At 40.0% G+C, this 26676-nt stretch overlaps 1 protein-coding gene across 1 annotated transcript in view; it reads left to right on the top strand.

Annotated features, from left to right (window-relative positions):
- Nucleotides 1-26676, top strand: part of LOC143161524 (von Willebrand factor D and EGF domain-containing protein-like) — a 193987-nt gene that overhangs the window by 133583 nt on the left and 33728 nt on the right. The window contains exons 21-23 of the mRNA XM_076340608.1: nucleotides 14192-15082; nucleotides 22956-23051; nucleotides 23824-23919. Coding sequence (XP_076196723.1) covers nucleotides 14192-15082; nucleotides 22956-23051; nucleotides 23824-23919 — 1083 coding nt within the window. The remainder of the gene's footprint in view (nucleotides 1-14191; nucleotides 15083-22955; nucleotides 23052-23823; nucleotides 23920-26676) is intronic.

The following is a 26676-nucleotide window of genomic DNA, read 5'->3' as shown; positions in this document are numbered from 1 at the left end:
CAACTTTCTTTCTCATGTGCTTCGCTAGTTCAAGCAGAAGTATTGTATAGCATTGAAGATTAAAAGATATCAGACAAAAAAGAATGAACTTTCAATTAAATTTAAGTACAGTTATGGATTATGATTATTGTGAAATCATCCCTGTTAGAATAATAGCTTCTCTCCCTTGTAACTTATGCTATCAGCCTTCAAATGAAACAGAACAAATCCTCTTCAGCCTGCTACAGTACTTGTGAAGGTACTGAGATTATGTGCCACTTCTTTCCAACTCTAGTAATTTTAATCTAAAAATACTCTTGCTAATCCCTATTTTGTACTTTCATTGGCTGCTTTTGATATGAAGTTATACTCCATTGTTGTGATTTAAGGATTAAAGGATAAGTATTTTTTCATACAGAAACTGCAAAAATTACCTGACTGCCTTTGTAGACTACTGAGGAGAAAAAAAATGCCAGAAGAAAATTGTTTCCTAAGTCAGTGTTTGATAAGCTGCACCCAAAAGTCCTTCAGTTTTGATTTATAATCAACAAAGTATCATTTCCTCAGCATTGATATGTGATAGATATTAATCTTTTGATGTACTCGACTTACTGCAAACTGTGTAACTCCACAAATAAGTTTCTGAGCTATATTTACCTGCTCTGCCAATAATGCGGGGCCTCATTCTGGTCTCACTTACGTGTTTTACCTGGTTTGTATCAGTTCTTTGTACCAGTTCAAATCAACCAGACTTGGTTGCAGTTGGTTTTGAGGTACATCAGATTAGTCTTAAGGAAAAACATCACCGGTACCAAAGCCGGCATGGAGTTTCATATATAAAGGGAAATTATGATATTTAAAAGTACATTCTCATATCAGAAACAAAAAGCTGTGTCTCTCCCTTCAAAATCCGTAAAGCAGGCATCCTACTTTTTTTTTTTTAATTTACTAGTAGGATCAAAAGTCCCTTAATTTAGCTAGCATTGCAATAAAGAGGAAAGTCTAAGGAATTGAAATCTGTCCAGGCTTCACTGGGCACATTTCACATTTGTATAAAATACCTGTTACCTTTTTGTTAGAAGAGGCAGATCTATTAAATCAAACCGTGCAGTATCATTGGTCATATTCTTGGCACAAAGAAAATGAATGCATCCTAATGGGGGATGCTGGTGATGTTACTGCATGTTGCAATATTAGTTCTCGTCAGACGCTACTGGTATTTCTCCAGACTGGTTTCATCACTCACAGTCACAGAGATACCCATCTGTTTGCACTTTCTTTAGCAGGTTAGAGAGGTTGGTGTCATCACAAAAGATTTATTTTTTTCCCATTAGTAAATCAGCAATTTTACTGGACAAAACAGTGCCGCATCCATCACCGATAAAAGATTGTTCAGAGCCAGCTTTCTGCCTCTCCCGGTTTAGGGAGCCGAAGATCAAGGGAGAGGATTATTTTATGATCTCTGTAATCGAGTTCTGCTTTTCCATTCTGAACACCACTGCTAGCTCTCCTGCCATAGCAGTTAATTTGCAGTATTGTAGACATTTGGCACTTGATATACTTTTGTATGTGCCAGCTATTTGTTATGTTTATGTACTCTATGTTTTACACTATTCCAGTATCTGCACCTTGCTTCTGAATTCACTTTGATTTTACATCAGAGAGACCTCTGTGACCTTCTCATTTGCACCACTGTCAGATCAACATCAAGGTGTGGATTTAAAAGGAGAATAAAATGTTTTGAATTAAAAGAATGTGTGTGTTTAAACACATAGTGCTCAGTCTAACACCAGGTGAACATATTAGTCTTGAGTTTTACTTTCTTAACTTTTAACTTTGAAATCACTGCTGTCATTATTAGCACTCATCATTGATCACTGTCCATGAAAAATAAATAACTCCAGTAAGAGCTTTGGTCACCAACCCAAGGCTTCATCTCCGGAGCTAACTGCAGGAGTAGGGACCTCTTACTGCCCGGAACCAATCAAATGATTTTGCTTCAAGAGATGACTGAAGAACATAATGGGCTCCTTTCATCTCTTATCTAACAGAATTGATGAATTTGCATTAAAAAGATCAAGGCCCAGATTCCAGTCTCAGTTACACCAGTGTAAACCATAAGTGACTCCATTCAATGAATAGCATTACCCTCGTGGCGTGAGCCGAGCACCGTTCCTGGAAGACAGATCTTAAAACCTGTTAAGGTAGGCACATCACACGCAGAACTTTTAAATATGAAATCTGTATATACCAATAGGTGTAAATAAAACGCACGCAGTTTTCAGCATTCAGAGGGTGCTTTGCAATGAGTAACTAACCAGTCTTGACCTGGTTTATGCAATGAGTTACAAGGCTCATTTGAAGGCAGGAATACTTTGATGCTGCAGTCCTTAGCTGTAAAGTTGTCTGAGATCCTTGCAAAGAAGGCATAACAGAAATACAAAATAAAGAGTAAATAATGCTCTGATTTGCCTCTGTGTGGTAATAGCTTTCAGCTATTCTTGTGGGCTCCAAAACCGGGAAGCATTGCATCTCAATGCCGTGGCTTCCAGCTCCTAGCTCTGACTCAGGCCATTGAAACTCTGTCCACAATTCATCTTTGGAATTTATGGTGGAAGTTGCCGATCCCTTTTGTAAATTATGTTTCAGTGTTTCTAGTCTGTGTATTTCAGGACAAAATGTACACTTTTCAGACTGACCAGTTATGACATAATGATGTCTCCTTCAAGGGGTACGTGATGAAATGGCAACAGAAGTGGGGTTAGAAATGCCACACAAAGACATTCCATATAAATTTGGACTCATGAAAGACACAGTTTTGCAAATGGTATACCAGTAATCTTCGCACGAGGCCAGGATCAGCCTGGCATTTTGGACATAAGCTGTGACCCTTTCCTGCCCTCTGAGTATGTAATTGCCACTGAAAATCCACTCCTGTAATTGTCAAGATAGAAAGGGAATCTGAGAGTCTTTCTGATGGCTTTCTCCTCCTTAGGGATACCTAATAAAATATTAAGTATTTTCAGAAAAATATCAACAGGGGCCTGTATGGTATATGCTATGACCCAAATGTTACAACTAAAGTAGGCACGGTAGGAAGAATATGTTTAGATAATTTAACAGATAAACGGTTTCCAGCTTCACTGATCCATATACTCTGTCAAGCCAGAATTTGTTCAATGCTTCCAATCCAGATAATATATTTAGGAAATTATGTAGCTCAGCAATAGAAGACCAATGAAGCCCAAGCCATAAAACCACGAGGGAAGAGGACTCAGCTATATGCCATGAATAATATTTACATTCAATCAGAACATCAAGTAGAGATTACATTTCTCTCCTACCAAGAACGTGCCACCTTTTGCTTAAGCAATCACTGTGCCATCATGACTTTTAAGTGCTAATAACAACTCAGTCTCCAACAAGTAGGTTTTTACATTGACACAACAGAGAGCAAGATTATCTCTTCTTAAAATTTCCAAGCTCATTTAATCATCTAGCTATAGTAGCATGCAGCTTTTAAAGCGAGCCAACCCTGTTTCCACAAATTTGATAAGATTGCTGTTTTGTTAAAGGCACTTAGAAGCCCTTTAAAACTGTAAGTAACTCATACTGGACCAATACCCTGGCCCCATTAAAACAGCACAAGAGTTTTGCCACTAACTGCAAACGCAAAGCAGGAGTTGAAGAAAAAGGATTAATAAGCAATGCAAAGCACAATACAGTACAGGGGGGTAAAAATAGGTGTGAAATACACAGACTCATCATTGCTCACGACAAATTTAGGACTAGTTCCTTAACATCTTGCTGCTATTGATGAACAGGTACCTGCAGATGTAGTGGCACTCACTTCAGTGGATTTACTTGCAGATTTGGGTGATACTCACTGCCAAACCATGTGAATTTTGCCCCCAAAATTACACGCCACGTGTATAGAGCTAGTTCATTTCTGAAGGGACACAGCAACAGCCTATAGCTAACACAACACAACTGATCCTCTGGGATGCAGGAGAAAATGATCTCTCATGCTATAATTTACTAGCTTAAGAATTTCATAGAATCATAGAATAGCCCAGGTTGGAAGGGACCTTGAAAGATCATCTGGTCCAACCTTTGGTTTCTCAAAGAGAATTCATCTCATATATTATAATAAAAATACAAAAGACTTTTGTTCTGTTTTGTTTTAATTTCTATAGGACACAGAGGGGTGGAACCGCACCCTGGAGAGCATCACCAGAGCCCTCTGGTCTATAAGTGGTGCAACAGCTGATAAATCTTTTATATTACTGAAAATTAGCAGTTCTCACTAAGTTTCCTCATGCTAACACACGTTGCTTACGGTACTTATAGAATATTGACTTTAAAATCTCAGATTTGAATCAAGCTATTGGTTTATGAAATTTTAAATTCTTCTTAAGCTAATGTAATACCTCACAGAAAAGGTAATCCTTAAGCCTTCTTCTTTCCTTCTCCCCCAAATGCCTGTGGTCAGCTCGTAACTTCCCCTTTATATTTGTTTGAATGCAAAAAAAAGGAGTCCTGTTACCTTCTTCATAGCTATTTATGTCACAGTGTTGAATCCCTAGGTGACCTCGTCTTGCTTCAAAATTCTTGCTCCACTAGAAACAATAATTTCCATAATACATCCTCAGAGCCTGAGAGAGGAAAAGATTAAACACAACACTTGCTAGCTGAAGTGCCACTATCAAATGTCTCTACTTGCTCATCCTAATACTCTTTCAAAGAGAAAACTACAAAGATTATAAAGGCAAGTCTCATGATATGACTGTCCCCAACATGCCACCATAGAATTCAAAGGGCAGAAGTAAGTTTTGCCAAGAGCTGATGACACCTTAGCAGTGAGCTATAGCTAAATAACTGTACTTCAGGAACTGTGGCATTAACAGCATCTGCAGTTCAGATGGAAGATAAGCTTTGAATTCTGCACTAATTCTGCTTGCTTAGGTTGGATTTAGGGGTGCCGACCCCTCTTCTAAACCGCAACCTGAATTCAATGCACACGGTTCATAGTCTTCATGCACAGCTAAATGGACACGCCGTTTATCATTGCTAACCTGCTGGCAACAGTGAAAAACCCATTTGGTTAAACTCGATACACATTAGCAGAACTGACTAAGAACTTTTGTGACATACCATCTGAAAACTTATTATTGAAATTCCTTGCTTTTTGTTTTCTATATTAGAAAGAAACTATAGATAGTTGTCAACCTAATCAGTTGAAATTGTGGAGAATTCCACAAAGCATGATTTCACTGAGAGTATTTATGAGTGCTTATATGGTATTAAAATAGATTCATTACTGGTCTCCAGCAAGGCATAGTTCAGATTGCTTCTTGGCTTTCATATGTAAAGTAACTCATTTTTATGTGTTTACAGCCCAAAACAACATAATTATAGTTTTAGACCATTTACTTCTTGAATCGAATAAAAGGAGAATTTCAGTAAAATATTCAAATTTAAGTTATTTTTTCTTTGAAGAAATATTACGGACTTTCTTTTGAAGAAATGTTATGAACTTTCTTTATAATCTGTTATTACAGTTCTAAAGGATTCTACATAGATGTTTCAGAGAATTAGACAGGAATGCTTCAGAGAGGATCTGTCTTGATTTAGCCTATTTTGTATATATCTCTCAACCTGTTCAAGCCATGAGAGAGTCTGAAGGCCCTTGAGGCATCATCAGATAAGAACACAGTTTTTATTAATTTTTCCATCTCTCGCAGCACTGAGAAGAAGTAAAATATACTGCCAGTTCCTGAACAGAAAATATGATTTAGTTTTATGAACTCTATCTTAATGCTGTCTTTGTAGCTGCTGAAATAATACAGTTGCAGACTCAAATAATTGGAGAAGGTAGAACGCAAAGAGGAGAGGTAGAAGTTCAGACGTGAAAGATGGACAAGGGATAATAAAAAGAAAGGACAATAAAACGGTTACGAGGGGGTTAAGTAAGTGGGTGATCCATGGTATTTTGAAACGCAACCATACTTCCCCTTCGCTTCCTGTTTTGTTAGCTGGATATTCAGGGAAAAGCACAGGAAAAGCCCTTCTAAAAACTGCAGCAGAGAATGGGTTAGACCCCAGGAACGTAAAGAGCATGGAAAGAGATCTAGTAACAAAGGAGCAAGAGGAGCAAGGCTCCTGTGCAAGGGGTGAGAGCACATCAAACACGTTGAGTTTTTCCAGCCCCCCAGGCGAGAGCTTTTCAATTAAATCTTGAAATAAACTGGAAGGTAGGAGAGGTGTTTGAGAAAACATTGTTTGTTTGTAAAAACATAGCTGGCTTATAAATCTCCATATACAATCCAAAAAAGATAAAGAAAAATATTGATAGAGGGGGGGAAAAAAAAATCCCTGTTTGGAGAGCACGCTCATATCTTTGCAATCAGTAATTCTTACACCATTTTGAAAAACACTGTCTCTGGTGACCCTGATGTTAAAATTTCTATTGAAAACTTACAGAAAACATCACAAAAGTGAAAAAAAAAAAAAAACCAAACAACAGAGTCTGCAAACAAAGTGCACAAAGTGCATTATTTTCCTCAAAGGCCCATTTTTCTGTACGGCTATCATTGTGTTCATCGCCTTCTTGCACCGTTCTTGCACTTTGCCTGCATATGATGCCTTGTCACAAGAATCTTACTAACCAAAAGCTGATGGATACCTCCTTGGAATGCAGATACACATATATTACATGAAAGTGTTATGTATTAGGATAAGTTTCATATCTAAAACTGCTTCGTTACTTTCAGACTTGATTGTCATTCTAGAAATCCAGCTTATAGCCTCATACTACTATTAGAATCATAGAATCATTAAAGTTGGAAAAGACCTCTAAGATCATCAAGTCCAACCGTCAACCCAACACCACCATGCCCACTAAACCATGTCCCTAAGCGCCTCATCTACTCGTCTTTTAAATACCTCCAGGGATGGGGACTCCACCACTTCCCTGGGCAGCCTCTTCCAATGTTTCACCACTCTTCCAGTAAAGAAATTTTTCCTCACGTCCAATCTAAACCTCCCCTGGTGCAACTTGAGGCCATTGCCTCTCATCCTATCGCTTGTTACTTGGGAGAAGAGACCGACACCCACCTCGCTACAACCTCCTTTCAGGTAGTTGTAGAGAGCGATGAGGTCTCCCCTCAGCCTCCTTTTCTCCAGGCTAAACAACCCCAGTTCCCTCAGCCGCTCCTCATAACACTTGTTCTCCAGACCCCTCACCAGCCTCGTTGCCCTTCTCTGGACACGCTCCAGCACCTCGACGTCCTTCTTGTAGTGAGGGGCCCAAAACTGAACACAGTATTCGAGGTGCGGCCTCACCAGGGCCGAGTACAGGGGCACGATCACTTCCCTGCTCCTGCTGGCCACACTATTTCTGATACAGGCCAGGATGCCATTGGCCTTCTTGGCCGCCTGGGCACACTGCCGGCTCATGGTCAGCCGGCTGTCAACCAGCACCCCCAGGTCCTTTTCCGCCAGGCAGCTTTCCAGCCACTCTTCCCCAAGCCTGTAGCGTTGCATGGGGTTGTTGTGGCCAAAGTGCAGGACCCGGCACTTGGCCTTGTTGAATCTCATCCAGTTGGCCTGGGCCCATTGATCCAGCCTGTCCAGGTCCCTCTGCAGAGCCTTCCTACCCTCGAGCAGATCAACGCTCCCGCCCAACTTGGTGTCATCTGCAAACTTACTGAGGGTGCACTCGATCCCCTCGTCCAGATCATTGATAAAGATATTGAACAAGACCGGCCCCAAATTATTATCTATTATTATTATTATTATCTACTCAGGACACCTAAAAAGGAGCTGATCATTTAAAGTCTATGGAGAAATCTGGCTTAAATGAATACAAACTAAGGCAGTACTAGTGCCCCAACTCTTTAAGTTTTTTGTTTCTCTTAATCTCTAAAATATAATGCTTTCTATTGAAAAAGTTTTATGAATAGAAAAATATTTTGTATAAGGAAAGGGCTATACCTAAGCAAAATCTTTCTAAGGCGTTGTTTTGGTATTTGTTGGGTATGAAAGGGATTATCTTTATGTATTCCTTGACATATCTTAGATAAGACTACTACATGTAGTCAGTAATATCATTTCTATGTTCATGAACTGTTTGCTTCCTGACTGAGCATCTCAGAACCCCTATTTTCTTTAAATACATCAGTTAGTGAATTGAGATGTCAGTTATATTGTTCTGAAAACCTAAAGGCAAATGAACTATGCAGTGACGCAAACAAATACAAAAGCACTTTAATGCGACATAAGCAAACACACTATCTCTTCTTGAGGTAATATTTTCTCGTATACTCACACAGGATTTCAACATCCCAGAACTGGAAAAGGACCTCCCTGATGGCAAAGTCTAGACCCCATTCCATTGGTGGGAAACATTTCCTCTGAATACGGGGAGATTCATAAACAAAGTTTAGTGGGTGAGCTGGCTGAAGAACATAGGTTTGCTCCTCCACAAAAAGCATTGTGTTAAAGCAGAATGATTTTGTGTTTCACACACACAAAACAAATTTACGTTGCAAATTACGAATGGTATTACAGAATTGTTTACGTGCAGCTGCAGCTGCATTTGACAAACAAAAGAGTCTGAAGCAGAGGAATAGTTATAATCAGAAGTGGCTGAGTGATGCAGACTCCATAGAATATTCCCTATTGCTCATGACTTTGGTAGGTGAAGGTGAAGAAAATTGCTCGCCAGGTAGCAACATCAGCAACACAATCTCATTTTCTATCAGGCTGAAACACAGCTCAGGGACAGTGAACTAGAGGTTTGCCTTTTAATTTCATCATTCAAGCAACAAGTGAGTAAATGTACCCATCACAGAAGTGGTGGTTTGAGAGCATAGACTTTACTAAGACTGAATGCACCTGTACAGATGGATACAAAGTCGTGCGACTGCTTTGCTCATGTGCTGACCCGTTTGGATGTAAGGCATGCTAGGTCCACAAGCCGTCTCGCTCTGTTAGCCCGGCACAAGCGAAATAGCCTGGCTGGTTTGTTCTGTCTGCCTATGCACAGCTAGCGGCTCGCACGCAGCTCCACATCATTTTCTGGCTTGCGAATTCCAGATCTGGGCACCTCTTATGTAACAGTTATTACTCATATCCTCTACTTCCACATTTTTCAAAGTGGGGATTAACTTTTGCCTGTGCCTAATTCCAGTGTGTTGTGTGTTCCTAAACTCTTTTTACAACACATTTCACTTTTCTATTTTTGACATAAAAAATAGGTAAAGGATCATGAGCTCTAAATTTAAGCCCCTATCTAAATTTATAATAATATCCCAATCTCAATGAGTCTTTAAAATGCTTTTGTTTCCACCGAAATAATCCTGGAAGTACACCCTTTGTAAAACTTGGGAAGTCGAAGCTGCACCTCACTTAAAGGAGCTGAGGAGTTTATTCTGGGAGTTACTGCTTGTGATTGTAAGAGAAGGGACATCGGTGACTGGGAAGTTCAACCAGCATCGGAATGTGGGAAATTCTGGATGCTTAAGAGGAAGGAAGGGAGATCAAAGCTCTATTTCTGAATATTTGGGAGCGGGAAGACATTAGGGTATGACTGGATGGCTAAACAGAAGCTTTAGGAATTAAGCACACTCTGACTAGAGAAGACAGTTATGCCAGAACTTAATCAAATAAAATGGCAGATTAAGAATTGATGGAAAAACAGAATTTCCCTAAAGCTTCCTATTGACAGCTGCTCCGTTTCCCCTTTCTCACCAAGTAAATACAGAAAAAAAATATTAATGGGGAAAAGTAGAGAGAGAAATGGGATGATCCTTAATACTCTGGTAACAAGACATCTTAGACCAGTGTAATTTTTCTATTCTTTCTTGACATTTTAAATAAGATTTATGTGCTGGTAGATGTTTCAAATTTTAAATGATGACCCACATAGTGTAATATGTCAGAAGAGCATTTCTTTGTCGACATTCTTCTGAATGAGAAATGTGCTACACAGCATGTACTACTAAATGTTAATAGCTCTAAAACTACACAAATTGTAAATTTATTGAATTATGTTAATAATGAGATGAATTCTTAAACTATTCACAGAATTCTGAAATAGTTGTAACCTGATCAGAATTAAAGGTGCCCATAATCCTCTGAACTGACAGTCAGAAGAGAGCACAGCCAGATGATCTTGCTAAGGAGAAGGAGCCAGTCTCTACCTGAAGAGTAGACTGGTTTGGGGCATTTTATTAGATTAAAGGAGAGAGCAGCACTTAGACTCATAGAATCATAGAATCATAGAATCATTAAAGTTGGAAAAGACCTCTAAGATCATTGAGTCCAACCGTCGACCCAACACCACCATGCCCACTAAACCATGTCCCTAAGCGCCTCATCTACACGTCTTTTAAATACTTCCAGGGATGGGGACTCAACCACTTCCCTGGGCAGCCTGTTCCAATGTTTAACCACTCTTTCAGTAAAGACATTTTTCCTCACGTCCAATCTAAACCTCCCCTGGCGCAAGTTGAGGCCACTTGAGATTACACGGCGATGCTTATAGTGTCTCCCTCATGTCATTACATAAAAAAGTTACACTTACATTTAAAAAACAAAATGTAAGTTTCTAACTCTAATAGCTGCAAAGAGAAGCATGGTAATGAAAAGGTAATAAATACTCATGTCTACAAGAAGCTTAAGCAAGTGTTTGAGGTGTCAGCTGCTAGTTGTAGGTCAGGATGGGGCTGTCTCCAAGGCACATGGCTTGGGAAGGCAGGAGTGGAGGTGCGTAAGTCTAAGACCAGCGAAGACTTGGGTGAACGGCACAGAGGAGTATGGTAACCAACCTGGTCCACCCTGTCCCAGGCAGAGGATGAAATGTGTGCTTCTTCTCTGGGAACAGAAATGGTTGGGGTCAGAAGGGGATGTGATTTCTCTTAATTCAAGTCTGGATGCGGCCTTTTTCTGAAAGCTTGTAAATGCAAGAAAATAACCAGAAACTCAGAAGAGAGAAAATATATTAGATTTCTTTTCTGTGTTTCAGAGTGTTGATATTTCACCCTGGGTTTAAGAGGCTGTCGAGTGTCTTCTCTGTGAACTGCTGTTTTCACTAGCTTATATAGTCATTTTATTACCTTCAGAATGAACATGATCCTCTTCAACTACAGATATGTAGTAGTTCACTATAAAATGCAATTCAAATGAGAGAAGAAATCAGAATTTGCTGTGCCTTAACAACACCATGATGGCATCGGCAAGCATGAACCTGAGACTGGTTATGACAATTCTGATTTATGAGCTTAGCGTAAGCTGCACAAAATATCTGAAACACTGGGTGAACCGAAGGCTGGGGGGTTCTCATGTGGGGGAACTCCTGCACCACATAGACGGAAAGTGTCCTGGTGTTGAGTTGGATGAGGGTTGCTAAACTTCCGTCTTGGAAATTTGCCCTCTGTCACCCTTGTTCTAATCTTCCCCAGATAGGGGGGACAACAGAGGAATCTATCTTCTCGGGGCCTGATCCATCCCGGCATTACGCTGTGCTTACAGTGGTGTAACTCCATCGACACGAATGGAGCTCCTGCCATGCACAGCTGGAGCAAAGCAGCAGGTTCTCAGTCTCTTATCTACCTCTGTGAACAATAAACCCAATCGTTCCACTGCTGCACATTTCCCCGTTAGCATAGGCAGACATACTGACAGGTAGTGAAAATGTATTTTTGTACCGTCATATAACCTTGAGCACTTTGCCTTGTCATTTTTTTTGTTATTTTCATCTCGTCCAATATGTAATCATACAGTGGCATCACAGAGAAAACCAGATTCACGCAATCACACTTCTGCATTGATAATGGGTTATACATTTGAAGATATTGATCGACTGCAAGGAAAATAAATTTAAGTAATACGGGATTTGAGAAAGCTGCTGACTACAGACAACTGAGTCTGCAGTCTTTTGGTATACTTCTTTGTTTTAGCTTATTTAGATATCTGGAAGACTGCAGAAAAAAATTTTCAGGTATTCCAGAAAAAATCTATTCTATTCCAATCCTAACTAAATTGCACCGTAAGTATCACCGTAAATAAAAATCTGAAATAATGAAAGCTGAGAGGACACCCTCATCACCACATTTGAATGATGCCAACATCTTATGAAGTTTAGGGGCCTCTACAGAGCGGACCTTGATCAGTATATATCATAATGGACAACCAACCAAAATGTATCACTACTCTTCATTGGTAGTATTACTCAAGATGTAAAAATTGCGTTATTATAGATACACTCCAACAGTATGCTCCCCCTTACAGGGAAGGCTGAAGCTTATTTGCAGGATGGGTATATCACCTATATCATCTGATAAAGAAATAAAAGATTCCCCTTTCTCAGGTAGTCAGTCTGATCCCCTTACTAGTTACTAAAATTTAGTTAGGAGGAAAACCCATTTCATTATGACACAGTGGAAGGAGCTCAAAGCTATAATCAGGGCTCATTTTGGAAATTTGTCAGAGAGGTCATTCAGCCCTTCACTGTCATTCCTGTTGATTTCTGGTCCCTGAATCGAATTTTCTAAAGGCAGTAATGGTCATCTATTACTGATAATTTTCTATGGGGATATTTCTTTCCTCTTTCTCTCATTCATTTTTTAAAATCCTTTGACTTCTCCTATCCTTTCATGCTCTTTTTGCTGATGTCCTTCCTGCTTCACCATCTCTTTTCTTCCGTTCTGTGTACCTCATCATTCATCAGCCTTACTTTGGACAGTAAAATCCATGTATTTACCTACTGCTCTACTAAATACCATATATTTACCTACTGATGTCTATAGCTTGATCCAGTACCACTGTAAAACTCAAAAACATTATGCTTCAGGGCAATAAAAATTCATCAGCCACCAGTAGAATGGCACTGTTTATCAGCCAAATAAACACAACTTTGGATGCCAGGATTTGCTTTGATCTAGTCAATGCTCTAACTTTCATTTTGACCTTTGCCAAGCATCTTAATCTCTTTCCTTGCTAACTATGGCTAATTTCTCCATCAACAGGAGTTTTAAGAAAGTGATTAATATTTATATTTAAAAGGAAGAGGTACATCCCACATGGGGTTAACCCTAGAACCAAGTGAGGTTTTTTGTTCAGGATCCAATATATTCCGTTTCCTATGGAGTGAGTAAGCCAGAACCGGTTAAAAATAGCTTCTTCCATTCATTAGAGTCAGCAGATGGCCATTAATCTTCCTGAAAGTATTGATTCAAACTACTCGTCTCCACTTTCAAGGCCCTTCACAGACTACCATCTCCCCATCTATCATCCCTCCTTACACAACTGAAAAGGTGGCTGGCTTTGTACCAAGTGGGTGACAGTTACAAACCAGCAGTCTCTCTTACACGCTGCCCCTCACGTCTGGAGGGAGCTGTACACAGCATTAACAAAGCTTTTCCATTTGTCTCCTTTAAATGCTTTCCTAAAACTTTCCTTTGCCATGAGGACTACAAAAGCAGGACACAGTTATACACTGGTGTGATGGGACTAGGGTCCGTCTAGGACACGATCTTGCCAAGGACCATCTTAACATTGTTTCTTTTTCCATCTCCGATACCTATCTGTCCCAAACTGCAATGTCTTGTCTTACTCCTAGACTGCAAGAGCTTGCATGCAAAGTCTCTGCATTATATACTGTCTAGCAGAACATTTCCCAGCACACTATTGCAATATAGACAGTTAATAAGAAACAAGCATTAGCTCAGGTGGTCAAGAACTGTAGGGTGCACCACAGAAAGGTGCACCGTGCCAAAACCTCATGGACTAGTGTAAGCCAAAATTAGTAAACCAGCATGGCAAGTGTTTTTGCCTGGCTGCAATTTAACCCCTGTAAAGCCCAGTGCTGCACTTCAAAGAATAATGCCTGACCTTCACTGAGACTTACTACCTTAGGCTCAATGTTAAGCCAGCATAAATGTATTTCATCTAGTTCATGAACTGCCACCCTGAGAGTTTCGGTGTTGTGGTTCCCTGTGCATCCAGTGCTGGTGTTACCCATAGCAGATAACACCATGTCGTTTCTATGCCAGCCAGCATAAAGGTGCCCTTAGCATATATGATAGATTAACTCTTTTACTTCTAGAATTGATGTTCTGTTGTTTGCTCATAAGTTAAATGTTCACTGCGGTTCCTTTAAACTCTAGACCAGCAAATTTGGCTAATATATATCTTCCTTCTGCCCTAGTTTCAAGATCTTCCCAAAGCCATGTGGATTTTGCTGGAAGAAATACTGAAGCTGCTAGAGGCTCTCACCAGGAAGACATTTTAAAGACATCAAGAAACATAGATTCCTTTCTTTCCCAAACCCAAATTCCAAGACAAGAAAGGACATACTTTTTGGAAAGAAACCCCACAGTCATTAACACTCCATCCCTTACAATGAAAAGGAAGACTTCCCAAGCTCAGACATTGTCAGCAAAAAACCCTGATATGGTGTCCACAGCACCTGAGAAACAATCTTTTCTTGAAAAAAGAAGTGATACACACACTATCCTTCTGCACGAGGAGCCAGACCCCAGAGCCACAACTGTCAGTGTGACAACCCACACCCCTCTCCATTTTGAACAATACAAACCAGTTACAACACGGACCGTTCCTTCTCATCGCAACACAAATACAAGTTCATTCTTTGCAAGGCCACATGCTGTTCAGCAAACTCGTTCCAAGTACGGCTATTCTCCCAGGAGGTGGCCCGGTCGAATTGCAGCCTCAAAGACTGAACCATCCCAAGATTTCCCAACAGAGCAGCAGAGAGCGTCTCCTTTGGCAACACGCCTCACCTCCCCTTTCCATTTAATAGTTTCTTCCCTCGATACAGCTCTGCGGAGTGCTAGCGTCCCAGCAGGGTCTGCTCCCCAAGCAAGGCTTCCAGCACAGACGACGGCAGCCAGAAAGGCGTACAACACGGCGATGGATCATGTGAAACTGCCGAAAAACAGCGGTGGGATGCATCGGAAAGTTGTTTGCGCTAATATGCCATGCTTTACTGGTGTGCAGTGTGAGCTGGCCGAAGAGGGAGGATTTAAATGTGGACCTTGTCCCACTGGATACAGCGGTGATGGAATTACATGTGAAGGTAAGGGGGAAAATCCTCTTTCAAATTCTTTTACAACTTCAAATCTAATAACTCTCTGAAGTAAAAATTAATTTTGATTATAAATTCGGAGGGTTTTATAGCTGGCATCATTCTGGTTTTCAAAGCCAATTATACTTCAAAATAATAGACAAACATTCTATATCTTTGAAAAAGCTCTTTCCAATTACAAAAATGACATATTTATTTGATAATATCTAATCTATTGAAACCAGGGACTGATTGTGATCTTACTTACCCTTGCTTAAGGCCAGATTCATTCTACTGAAGTCATTACATTTGAAAAAATATAAAACTTCTGTGGGAAAGAGTAAAATTGACTCCATTGCTCTATACGATACATATTCTTGGAAAAACTAATTTTTCTACTACCTTAAAAATTATTTTTAAATATCTATCTAATATCTTAAATACAAAACTGAACTTGTAATCTGAAATGTGTAGCACCAGAAGGGTTTTCACAATATATTGACTTTTTTATTAGACAGCTTAGAATATCTCCGTACAACAATAGTATTATGCACATTGTTGAAACAATGAATTCCCTGACTTAGCTGTCATTAATTACACCTTTTGTTGAAATCCCTCTGATAAGTTGATATCTTAATTGGCCTTCCACTACACAAAACAAAAGCGTTTGCATCATTTATTTAATTCTCTTTCATGTATGGTTTCTAGCGCTCTGGACATGGAGCAGACAGGCGTAGGGGGTCTCGGCTGCGCTGCACCATGGCTCAGTCGTGGACCTCCCGGGGATAACCTGGTGTGAGCAAGGCCTCACAGGGGTATAAAGCCCCCAGCAACACTGCAGCCCTCTAAGCTCAGAGCAGTCCTGGAGATATATTACAAAATGCATAAGAAGAGTTTACTATAATCTTGGGTGTTATAATTTTTGCCTGTTTGCGCATTTCTGAAATGCCCCTTCTAAAGGACTTAAGGTTACTTGGCATGAAAGACCCTGTCCTTGACCCCTGTTTCATACCTGGAGCTGGACAAGCACCAAGGAGCTCCTAGTACTGGGAAGCCCAAAGCAAGTTTGATTGCAGAATGGCCTCCCCTCAAAGACCAGGCCCATGTACACATGAATATTTACGAATATGGGCATACAGCTGCTTTGTGTATAAGTATATTCAGTATGCCCATCAGTACAGTCCTTAAAACAGAAATCTACCTCCGCCTTTTACTGTCTCGCAAGATGAGATGTTTTCTTCAATTACTGGTATTACTGAAAATCTCTTTGGAGAGTCCTTAGGATGAAATACTTTATTACCAACATCATTCTCTGTCTCGGGGCTTGATGACACGATACACAAACATCCTTTATTTGTCTCTTGTCACTGACCGTGTCACCTGACTCAATAATAAGCCTGTCTGCTCCCTGCTTCTGCTTCATCCCGAGCCCCTCTGCGCACCTGCGAGCACCCTCCTGGAGCGTGGCCAGAAGGGTGAAGAGTACCCATTGTACCTCCAGCCACTGATGTCTCTTCCCATGTCAGATGCAGCTGATTCATCATGACAGATGAAGCTGAAAGATGAGGATAATTCCTTGGATTAAAGCCTGTCATAACCTCTGCTATCAGCACCTTACAATGCCGCCAAGATTGTACCGACTTCCCTCAAAATAGTAGTACCCTCTAAGAATAGGAGGCAGCAAAATTGAACATGTGATCAGAGCTTAGATGAGACCAGCATTTGCGAAATCTTCAGGCTTTGATGCAATATCCGTGGCAAGTGAGCAAAAATGTCGACAGCCTCAGACTGTATTGATAGTTGTCACCATCCTATTTGATATCAAAATTCATGGAGATAAAAGACACAGCCCATCGGTAGCAAGTTTTAATACCTGGGGAGCTTGAGGGGATGTGACCTTTGTTTAATAAGAGTGTCTGAAAATACTCTAAGATAATAAATGCTTTACCCAGTGATATTTATCTTGTGACAGAATGTAAATTTTTTTTTCCGGTTGTGCAGTTCAAAATCAGGCTTTGAGAACTGGTAGGGAAAAAATAAGCAGCATCCTGAAAATGAATTTCTCTTCTAAAATAAATCATACCAAACTGTATTTCTGTAATATTCTTATCCCTTTGGACAAGCCCCTCTGTCTCCCTGTTATGATTTAGTTGGAAGTCCCCTCCCTCAACTCTGTCTTCCTGCTTTGGGAATCACAGACTCACAGGAGTCCAGGCTGGAAGACACCTCTGGGGATCATCAACCTCCTATCCAACCTCCTATCTTCTTTTGAAAGAACATAGCTAGATGTCAGTGCGTTTGGCTTATATTCGGGCATCTAAACTGAGATATGTTCAGCTGCTCTTAGCAATTTCCATTTAGATCTCTCCCTTCACTACCAAAAACTTTGTCATCTGTAAAAAGTAGGACCTTGCTTTTACCCATCTTGCTTTGGCGTAATAAGCATTACAGATTCTTAATTCTCTTACTTCTGGCTAATTACTCTGCAGATGAGCTGAGATGAAGTAGTTCCTCAAGGCTCTACTCATCACTCCCGTGCCCTTTCCTACAGCTGGCCAGGTTCTCAGCTTGTAGAGCTCTTTCACCTTCCCGCACAAAGGCAGTATTACCATTTATCAGTGGCCTAACGTTAAGACTAGTCTGCTAAACAGGCAAGGCCTTGAAAAACGTCATTTCAGAGTAGCATTTGGGAGATAGCAAACACCACCTACACAATAATAAAAAACAAGCAGGAGAAATAAGGCCTGCTGTAGTCCACTGGATTCTCCCGCATATTCTCTGGCAGAAGATGCTCGCTGGCCTTTATGGAGTCAACTCAGCCAAGAGTTCCTCTGGTGATGAGGGAGGTTGCTAAGTGCATAATTTCCACTCTGAGTGTCCTTTGCAAGTACGTATACCATAAAACCAAGGCATTACTATGGTACACTCCTAGCAGTTTTATGGGCCAGCACCTATCACCTGCCAAAGCGCACTGCAGAAGTGCCATAACACACACAGAGCTTTAAATATTTCAGCTCAGTATGCCAATAGGATAAAAAACTAGTACTTTGATAATGCTTAACTAGTCCAAACAGGATTGTTTTCAGAAGGTTTCTGATATTTTTTCTAGTGTATTACAAGTGGCACATGTAACGCAACGCTTTGTAACATTTGAGGCTAATGCTCTGAAATATTCATTAGTGTTGTTAGTCACCTTAGAGCAATTACTCATCGTCCTGCCTCTGTTCCCCACTCTACAACAGAGACATAAGCCCGCACTTTCAAAGACGCTGTATCCACTGGACTAGGAAACAAATGCTGTCTTTTCCCCAGGCTCGGTTTGTTCACCAGGGTCTGTGCATATGGCACTGTCTGAGAGCAGCTGTTGTATTTCTTGAGCTCGTTAGGGTGCCCTAAGGTAGAACATGTCCTTTCCATTCGATGACAGGGTTGCAGTTAACAAAAAATTCTGCTCTCGGCATCATTGCTGTGCTTCTTTCCGAGAGACCTAAACCTGAAGCCTGAAGAAAAATAAGAATTTAAGCCAAATTCCCACTCATCCTTGTTTTCACTTCTCTAACCTCAAGTTTATTCGATAAGGAGTGTCTGGTTGCTAAAATTGTACGACTAAAATGTCAAAGACTCAGTTCCGTAGAACACAGACAATTATTTAAAACTATTTTGGATTAGGTGACAGTTAAGGACTATCATCTTTCTAGTTTTTTAGTAGTCATAAAAGTTCCTCAAAATTCCTATGGAAGATAAAGCCATGTTACTTTAGAAACATTTTCTTAAAAATGTTAAGTCAAAAACTCTGGAATATTTTACAGGCTTTGCATGGTATTTTCTGACGGAAGGGGAAGTCTAGAACAGTAGTAGTTATGCTTTCTGCTCGAGAGTTAAAACCACAGCATTGCCTTGACATTACAAAACCACTGTTCAAACCAAATAATTTTCAAAATAACAGGAAAGACAGAGTAGTTGGGAAAGTATTACGAGTTCTTCTATAACTTTGGTTATCCCTGTCACATTTTTTTGCATCTTTTCCACTTTTACTATATCTTTTCTGATATAGCTGGGGGATCAGACCTGAACATGGTATTTAAGATGCAGCTCACCATGGATACAGACCATAATCAAGTCTGGCATTTTGTGCTCTGCTCATTTCTTAACAATTCCTAACATTTTTTTTTTTTTTGACTGCAGATGAGCACTCAGCTGACATTTCACAAAACAAAATCCATTAGTACTACCTAACCAGAACCATTGTCTGCATTTGTATTCCCAATTTATTCAGTCAGGTTAATCTTGTTAATTTTCTATTTGCTATGATGGGTATTTATTTCATAACTGGGCTCTGGACTGCTGGACTATTTAAATATGCATATGAGTTACTTTAATCGCACTAATACATGCTTTAACCCTGTGCTTTATTTCCTTTATCTGTGTATCTTACCTGCAAAAGAAAGGCTTCAATCCATATCTGTTCAAAAGGAAAACCAATAACCAGGCTAGCCTGCAACATAATTTTCTTTTCCTTTTTTTCCCTCCCTTGTGCTGCACGTATTCAAACTTCATCTATGCATTTAGAAAATTGGATTAATGCATCTTCGGAAAAAAAATAAATAATGATGTGCAATGATTGCGTGAAACAAGGTAGATTACACTCCTTCCAGGGACTTTCCAAATTTTTAAATGGAACTGCAGGTAATGCTCTCACAGCTCCAAGCTTTGCTTTAATGGCGCACGCCCAGGACCTCACGTGCCGGATGGCACAGGGAGTTTACTCGCTCTTGAGATGTTAAACAATAACTCTGTCCTGGAAACCATTTGCTGATTAGGCTATCGAAAATGGAGGAGACAACACAGCATCTGGTATTCCTGAGTACCCCCAAAGTTATCGTAGAGAAACATAAAAAGCACATGATCTCATTTTAATGGAAAAAAGTAGTTTTGGGATATTTCCCAAAAAGCCGTTTCAGAGAAAACAATAATGGACTTCTCCATTTTCACCTCCAGATTTTAAATTATAAACATAAACATACCTACATTTGACAGCAAGATTGACCATTTGCAGCAATGTTTTCCTCTTTACTGTCATTTTATACCATCCAAAACCGCTTAGTATAAAAACACTGCAATACCTTTGTACAATTTAGCAAATGTTTATGGAAAAAAATATTCATTCCAGAAGATGAAAGATAGACGTTTCAGAAAAGAATTTGACACAAACAGTATATTTCTATTATGGAGGGAAATGTTTTTTAGGTGAATATTACTCTCGCTCTCACATTGCAGCCAGTGTTCAGTTTTTATCTTTTGCTATTCACCAGTAATAGAATAGTTTTAAACATTTTACTATTAAATGTCACCATAAGAGCTAAATGTTTTAATATCCAAAACACCATGTTCTTTTCTGACAGTTCAGATGCATCTCGAAACGTGTAAAGGCCAGATGGAAAGTACTCTATTCAAATGGACACATTCGCTTTAAGTGCTACATACAAAACACGCTGAAATAAAGCATAATATGTTTGAATGTCACTGTGCTTGGCATAGCACTTAGGCACCTAGAGGCTTTACGCAACCATCGTCCTACAGGAAAGGCAATTTCACGTACGTCAAAAAGAGCGGTACATTTTTCCCAGGCTTTGTGTTTCCCAGTTCCATGCAGAGAATATTACCTAATTCTACCTACTGTAAATTTCTAATTGCAAAGAAACTCCTTTGTAAGCAAGTCCTGTGCTTACCCAAGCCCGGAAGAATGGAGATGTTTCAGATGGACGTGTGTGCAGCGGGCGGGTCGGCACCCTCCTTTCAAAACCCTACGCCTGTCATTGACTTCAGTGAGATACGGCGCAAGCCCCCAAACGCGAGTGGTGGCTTATAAATACAGCACTGCAATTTTAAAGGAATAACAAATTTCTTTGAAAACAGCTTCAATTTCTTTCCCTTTCTTCCACTTTCCGTTTCGTCACGGACTGCTACCTGCTGTTCACCCTAATAGCCTGAGACCCCAAGCTGCCTGAGCCTCCGACCTGCTCCAACAGCTGCTACCAGTGGCTGAATTAGAAGAACTTTGGGAAAGTTTAACACTAACTGCTTAAATGGGTCTAAATTAAATCTATTTAGTTGTCCAGACAATGTTGATTTTTTCTAATTCTTTTTTTCTCCCAGATGTACACTTTAAATTTCAGCTAAACACATGCTGAATTGCAAATGTCTAAACCTTACAGTCCATCAAATCAAAACTAAATTTGGCTTAATGACATTCTCAGCATGCATAGTATGGATCTAAACTATATCTAGCGAGTTTTCTGTTCTCAGGCATGTCACATCCTAAAGTTATTTTAATGCAGCATTGAAAATGTCACAGTTAAAACTATATGGTAACAGGAAATGTAAATACTGAAGTACCTGAAGAGCAGATCTAATACCAAATATATTTCTTTAATGTTATTTGTGTCAAAATGGTTTATTTAAAGGTACCTTCTTGGAGCTTGTCTTTTTAACAGCAATTGGAAAATGTGTGGTGGCTTTCATAACTTTTTTGGATGGCAAAGTTCATATGCAATGTCTTTATCTGAAGGCTTGGTGATATCCTAAGAGGTGAGGAGGCCTTCAATGCATGAGCTTTGTTTAAATTGTGTGGTGCCACAAGTATTTGTCCTTCATTTAGCTTTCCAGTTACACAGTCCATTTTCCAGTTTTAAGAGCAAAATGTGGTACATTCAGGGTTTTTTTCCCCCTTGTAACAATACTTAAAATGAAAGATGCTTTGGTTTAGATCTCTTTAGCTTCATTTTGCATTTTCCTTGGAATAACCTTGCTTAGCTTCATATCCATTATAAAAGACAAAACTCTGCCAGTGAAGTGTGCCAAAGTAGAACATTTTTCTCTGTATTCACTTCCCAAGCACATGGAAAGATATTTTTCATTCTGTTATGTGAGGTGGCTTTTTTTTCTGAAGGCGTGAGTGAGGGCCAGCTGACACACACGCTTTGCTCTGCTCCTGCACACAGCACGTCTTCTTGGAGAAAGTGTCAGTGGTCCTCTTCTACCTTCAGTGGTCTTCTCTCCTCCTCTCCTGTGTTTGGCATGCAAAACTACCTCTTACTGGAGGGCTACAAACAGAAATATTCATGACATCAGATGTCAGGTATCGACCTTAGATGTTAGGTTTAAGAGGCTAAACCTTCCAGGCTCCCTGCACAATGAAGCTGCTAGGCTCATAATGATCAACACTGAAAAAGCAAGCAAGGGTCTTCAGCAAATAGCATGTTTCAGGAGCTGCAGTACCTTCCAGCTTTACAGGAGACACCCGCTCATCCTCTTTCTTCCACAGAATGACACTGCGTATTGCAATATGTCAAGAAATCATGATCTAACTTGCTGCTTTGTCTGCAGACCTCACACATCTTATTAAACATGTAAATCGTTGCTTAAGTGTTTGCCATTTTGCTGGCAAGTTTTCATACAACTCTTTTCTGTACAGAAGAAACACTTCATCTCTGCTTTAGTGTAACTTCCGACACCTGTTAAGGCTTACTGAGCATCCACAAGGCCAATCTGTAGAGAGGGATGGGCAAGGTCTTCAGTATTAACTACGTTTGTACTTGATCCACCCTTAGACTTCAAAAATACATACTTAAAGATGTGCATGCTCAGAAGTTAAATATGATTAAAAAAAATCATTCCCTTGCAGACATTATATAGCTACTTATTAGTTAGTGCTGTATTACTAATGTGATACCTACTTTTATCCTGCAGTGTTTTCCTCAGTAGCCAAATTACTTGTTGGATTAATAAAACGGTATGGGAAAAGTAGTAACAAGTGCTGTGCTCACAAGCACACAGATTGTAATATTTGAGCTGTATTTTTTTTCCTCATGTTTTATTCTTGCAGTGCAGTGTGATCCGCCGTGTGAGCATGGAGGAACTTGTCTATCTCAAAATACTTGTTCTTGTGCTTATGGATTTGTTGGTCCTCGATGTGAAACAAGTACGTATGAACTCATTCAGGCTTTTCTCCTCATCACATGTTTGAATTTGCAGAAAATTAGAGGACAAGCAAAGCCTTTTTATTTTTCTATATTTCCCCTTAAAATGATGATTGAATACAGCAAGGAAATCAAAGTATAATATATTGAAGTAACACAGTAGCTAAACTATTTCAGAGCATATATTTACCAGCAGCATAGTTGTATTATGGAAAAATATGCACATCTATATCAAAATTTTCTACATAAAAGTGCTTCTGGAAAAACAAACAAATAAGCAAAAACCTCCATGTTATTTATAGTAACATTTATGAAATTCAAGGTTGTGCGAGTGAATGCAGTAATGCTAATTTTGAAAACTCAAAAAGACAACCATACCTATTAGAAGTCATGCTATTGTGCAATACAAGGTACAAAAGAGGTTCAATATATAGAACATCTGGGAAAAAAATCAGCATTCAAACCTCTCTATATTAGCTGAATGGCAAAACACATGCAGTTTCATGATTACAGTCCTCGCTGCTTATTTAAATATCAGGTTGCCCTTGACAGGAATATAATTTTATCTCTGAACCAGAGTAGCTGGAATACTTAAAAAGCAAAGAATTTTAGATGCAGGACTTCTAATAGAGAAAGAAAACCAAGGAAAGGGACAAATTTATCCCTCAGTTTACCTCTTGGACTAATACTATTATTATTTGCTGTAACAGAGCTACTTTAGGATCTGCATCGGTGTTACTAATAAGAGGTTTTGATCCTTTGCCTGTTTTCCAGTGGTGTGTAACAGACACTGTCACAACGGCGGGGTCTGTGTGTCACCAGATGAGTGCAAATGCAGAAATGGATGGAGCAGCCCTTCTTGCGAAAGAGGTAAGTGGTTAGAAAGGACTGGTCTCTCGTGTCTTTTGCTGCCTGAGATCCATGTGATTCCCCCAATTCAGCGGTCAGACTGGGAATTGCTTAAAGAATTAAAACATAAGAACAGGAGACCTAGTAAAGAGTAAAACCTCAGAAGGCTTTCAGTTTAGGTAAGTATTCACAAGTTTAGTTGTTTATCTAAATCTCAGGGCCACGTAGAGGAAACCCACAAACAAAACGTTTTTGCAGCTTTTTAAACTTGTGTGGTTCTGGAGTTTATTCTTAGCATGCACAAAAACGAAAATAAAGCTATTCACCATTTCAGAAGTTACAACCTTACTAGGTAGCTTCTGCAAATGAGACTAATTCTCACTGGGACTTCAGAGATATGTTGATTTACAGTCTCAGCTGCCATGGACGTAACCTCACTCTTTGTTGGTCTTGTTCACGGAGAGCTCAAAGAATGAGCCCTGCCCCACACCCACAGTGGCAGAGATGAGGGCAATGCAGCCATCTGCACTGCTCACAATCTGTGCAACCTCCAGTTTTCATTGCTTTTAACCCTACACATTTCTCTCAAGGTGTGGTGGTGGAGCAGAAAGAAGAAGGGTTTGGCCTTTGGTGATTTTTTAACGGTACGCAGTCAAATCTGAACTTAAAAATACAGTTTATGGAGACAGGAACAGAAGGAGGCCAGTTTAAGTTAGGACAAGAACGTAAGCAAGCAACCATGACTTCTGGTGCTAAGTTAGCAACTACATGCGCACTTCTACTCTAAGGAAGAAACGCGAACATAGAAGGGTAAGCTGTCAGAAACAGATTTTTGTGCTCCAGTTCTTGGATTCAGTTTCGCCATCCCAGAAGATGGCTTGTGACTGTACGAGAAAAAAACAAAAGCCAGTTTGCAAGAAGAACGTAACCGTTCACCCCCTAATGTTAAACATCCTGCTGCTGCCAGAATTCACACCGCTCCTCCTGCGTTTCACACTTGCAGAGTACCTACAAAGGCATCCACAGAAGTGTGCACGCTCAGGGAAACGCCTCCTCCACCCATCAGTACAAAATGACAAGGTGAGGATTGGAACTAGGTACCCATTTTTAGTCAGGACTCATCGTTTTGAACCCTGTTTTGAATAGCTACAGCTCAGACCTTCCTCTCAGGGCCTAAGCGCTAAAAGCTGGAGTACCTGTTTTTCCTCCAAAGGCACAGCAACTACAGCGCTCACCTGGGACAAGGCATGCAAAATAATGAAATATTAAAAGGAGCGAGAACAAGGAGTACCTTAATCAGTGCCAAACCTCAAGGCTACAGAGGCAGTCTGCCTCTGCCATAGTGAATATTAAATGACTAAGCCACCTTCAGCCTACATTACCTTTCCTGGAAGGTGAGAGATGTCATTTTAACCTCCATCTCCCGGAGACTGCTCTTCTTCTAAGTGTTGAAATGACAGACCTATTGAGGACACATAAATTAACCTAGCTAAGATCCATGGTAAATGTCTGGGATTGCCACCAGCTATTCCGGTTCCCACTATCTCCTCTTTTTCCTGCCGGAGATTACTCCAGTTCTGCACATTTCTTTTGGGGTGGCTTTAAACAGGATTATTCCAAGAGGACGACAGGCAACAGCAGCAGAAGCAGTAACTTCCAACCCAGACTAACAGCAGCAGAATTTGTTTGTCTACCAACACCTTAGGTGAAAGACTATCAGGCTCACCTCTCCGGCACTCTTTTGTGTGCACTACACAGAGTATTTTGTCGATACTGTTGGGGTTTCCTGCCTCACGTGATATGATAGGAGTCTCTGGATGAACACAGATATAGAAACAAAAAAAAAGGGACTTAGGGGACTTCACCAATGGAAATATAAACATTGACAGAGTGTGGATGTCTGTGAACTAGCTAGGACAATGAGGCAACTGCTCCAAATTCACCATTAGCAATGAATGAAGTTCATTTTGACTTCATAAGTGATTGCTGCTTAGTCAGAAAAGCCTCTCATCTAGACTAAAATTTCACTTTTTTCTCTTTCCAAATTGACATTTTATTTCTCCTTTAGTTCATCTGAAACATTTTAGTGACCTTAATTTATTTAAGCTTAAATGTATTTAATTTATTTAATGGGCTATTCTGCAAGATACTGAAAGACAAAGGGAATAGACTGAAAAAGACTGTTTTAAAGTGTCACTCTGCTTTCAATGAAAACTTTATCGGGATTCCTTATTCTTCACACAGTGACTTCCCAACTAAACTAATTTGCAATTCTAATGCCTTTTTTTTCAACAGTTGGGTACTTGCCGCATAGAAATATGCAAGACAGCTTTTAATCCCTAATGCCTGTTATATCATCTACAGTAATAACAGACAAATAAAGAGGCAAAGGGAGCTCAGCCAGTGGCTTTCTTGGTGATGCAAAAGCCAATATGTTGCGGGAATTGGCATTTAAATGAGGCAGAACAAACGGAGGTTTTGCGGTGCATACCTATTCAACTTCACGGAAATGCCACGATGCTCTGCTCAACCCAGACAAAGCAGCGAATGGTTAATATCTCATGTCCAGGTTATCCAGGCTGTATGCAATCTGACTACATTTTACTACCTTGGGAACATGTTTGGTGAGGATACTAGAGTGGAAGCAAATGAACTGTGCAAATCAAAGGAAGACATCAGAAACAAACTATTAAATTATATTTTATTTCATCCCCCAAGCTATGCTAAAACACCACTGAAACGCTCCCACTGTGTTGACAATGAATAAATGCCACAGCA

This window comes from Aptenodytes patagonicus, chromosome 6 (genome assembly GCF_965638725.1).
Source record: "Aptenodytes patagonicus chromosome 6, bAptPat1.pri.cur, whole genome shotgun sequence".
Lineage (NCBI taxonomy): Eukaryota > Metazoa > Chordata > Aves > Sphenisciformes > Spheniscidae > Aptenodytes > Aptenodytes patagonicus.
This window is presented reverse-complemented; position numbering and strand designations above follow the sequence as displayed.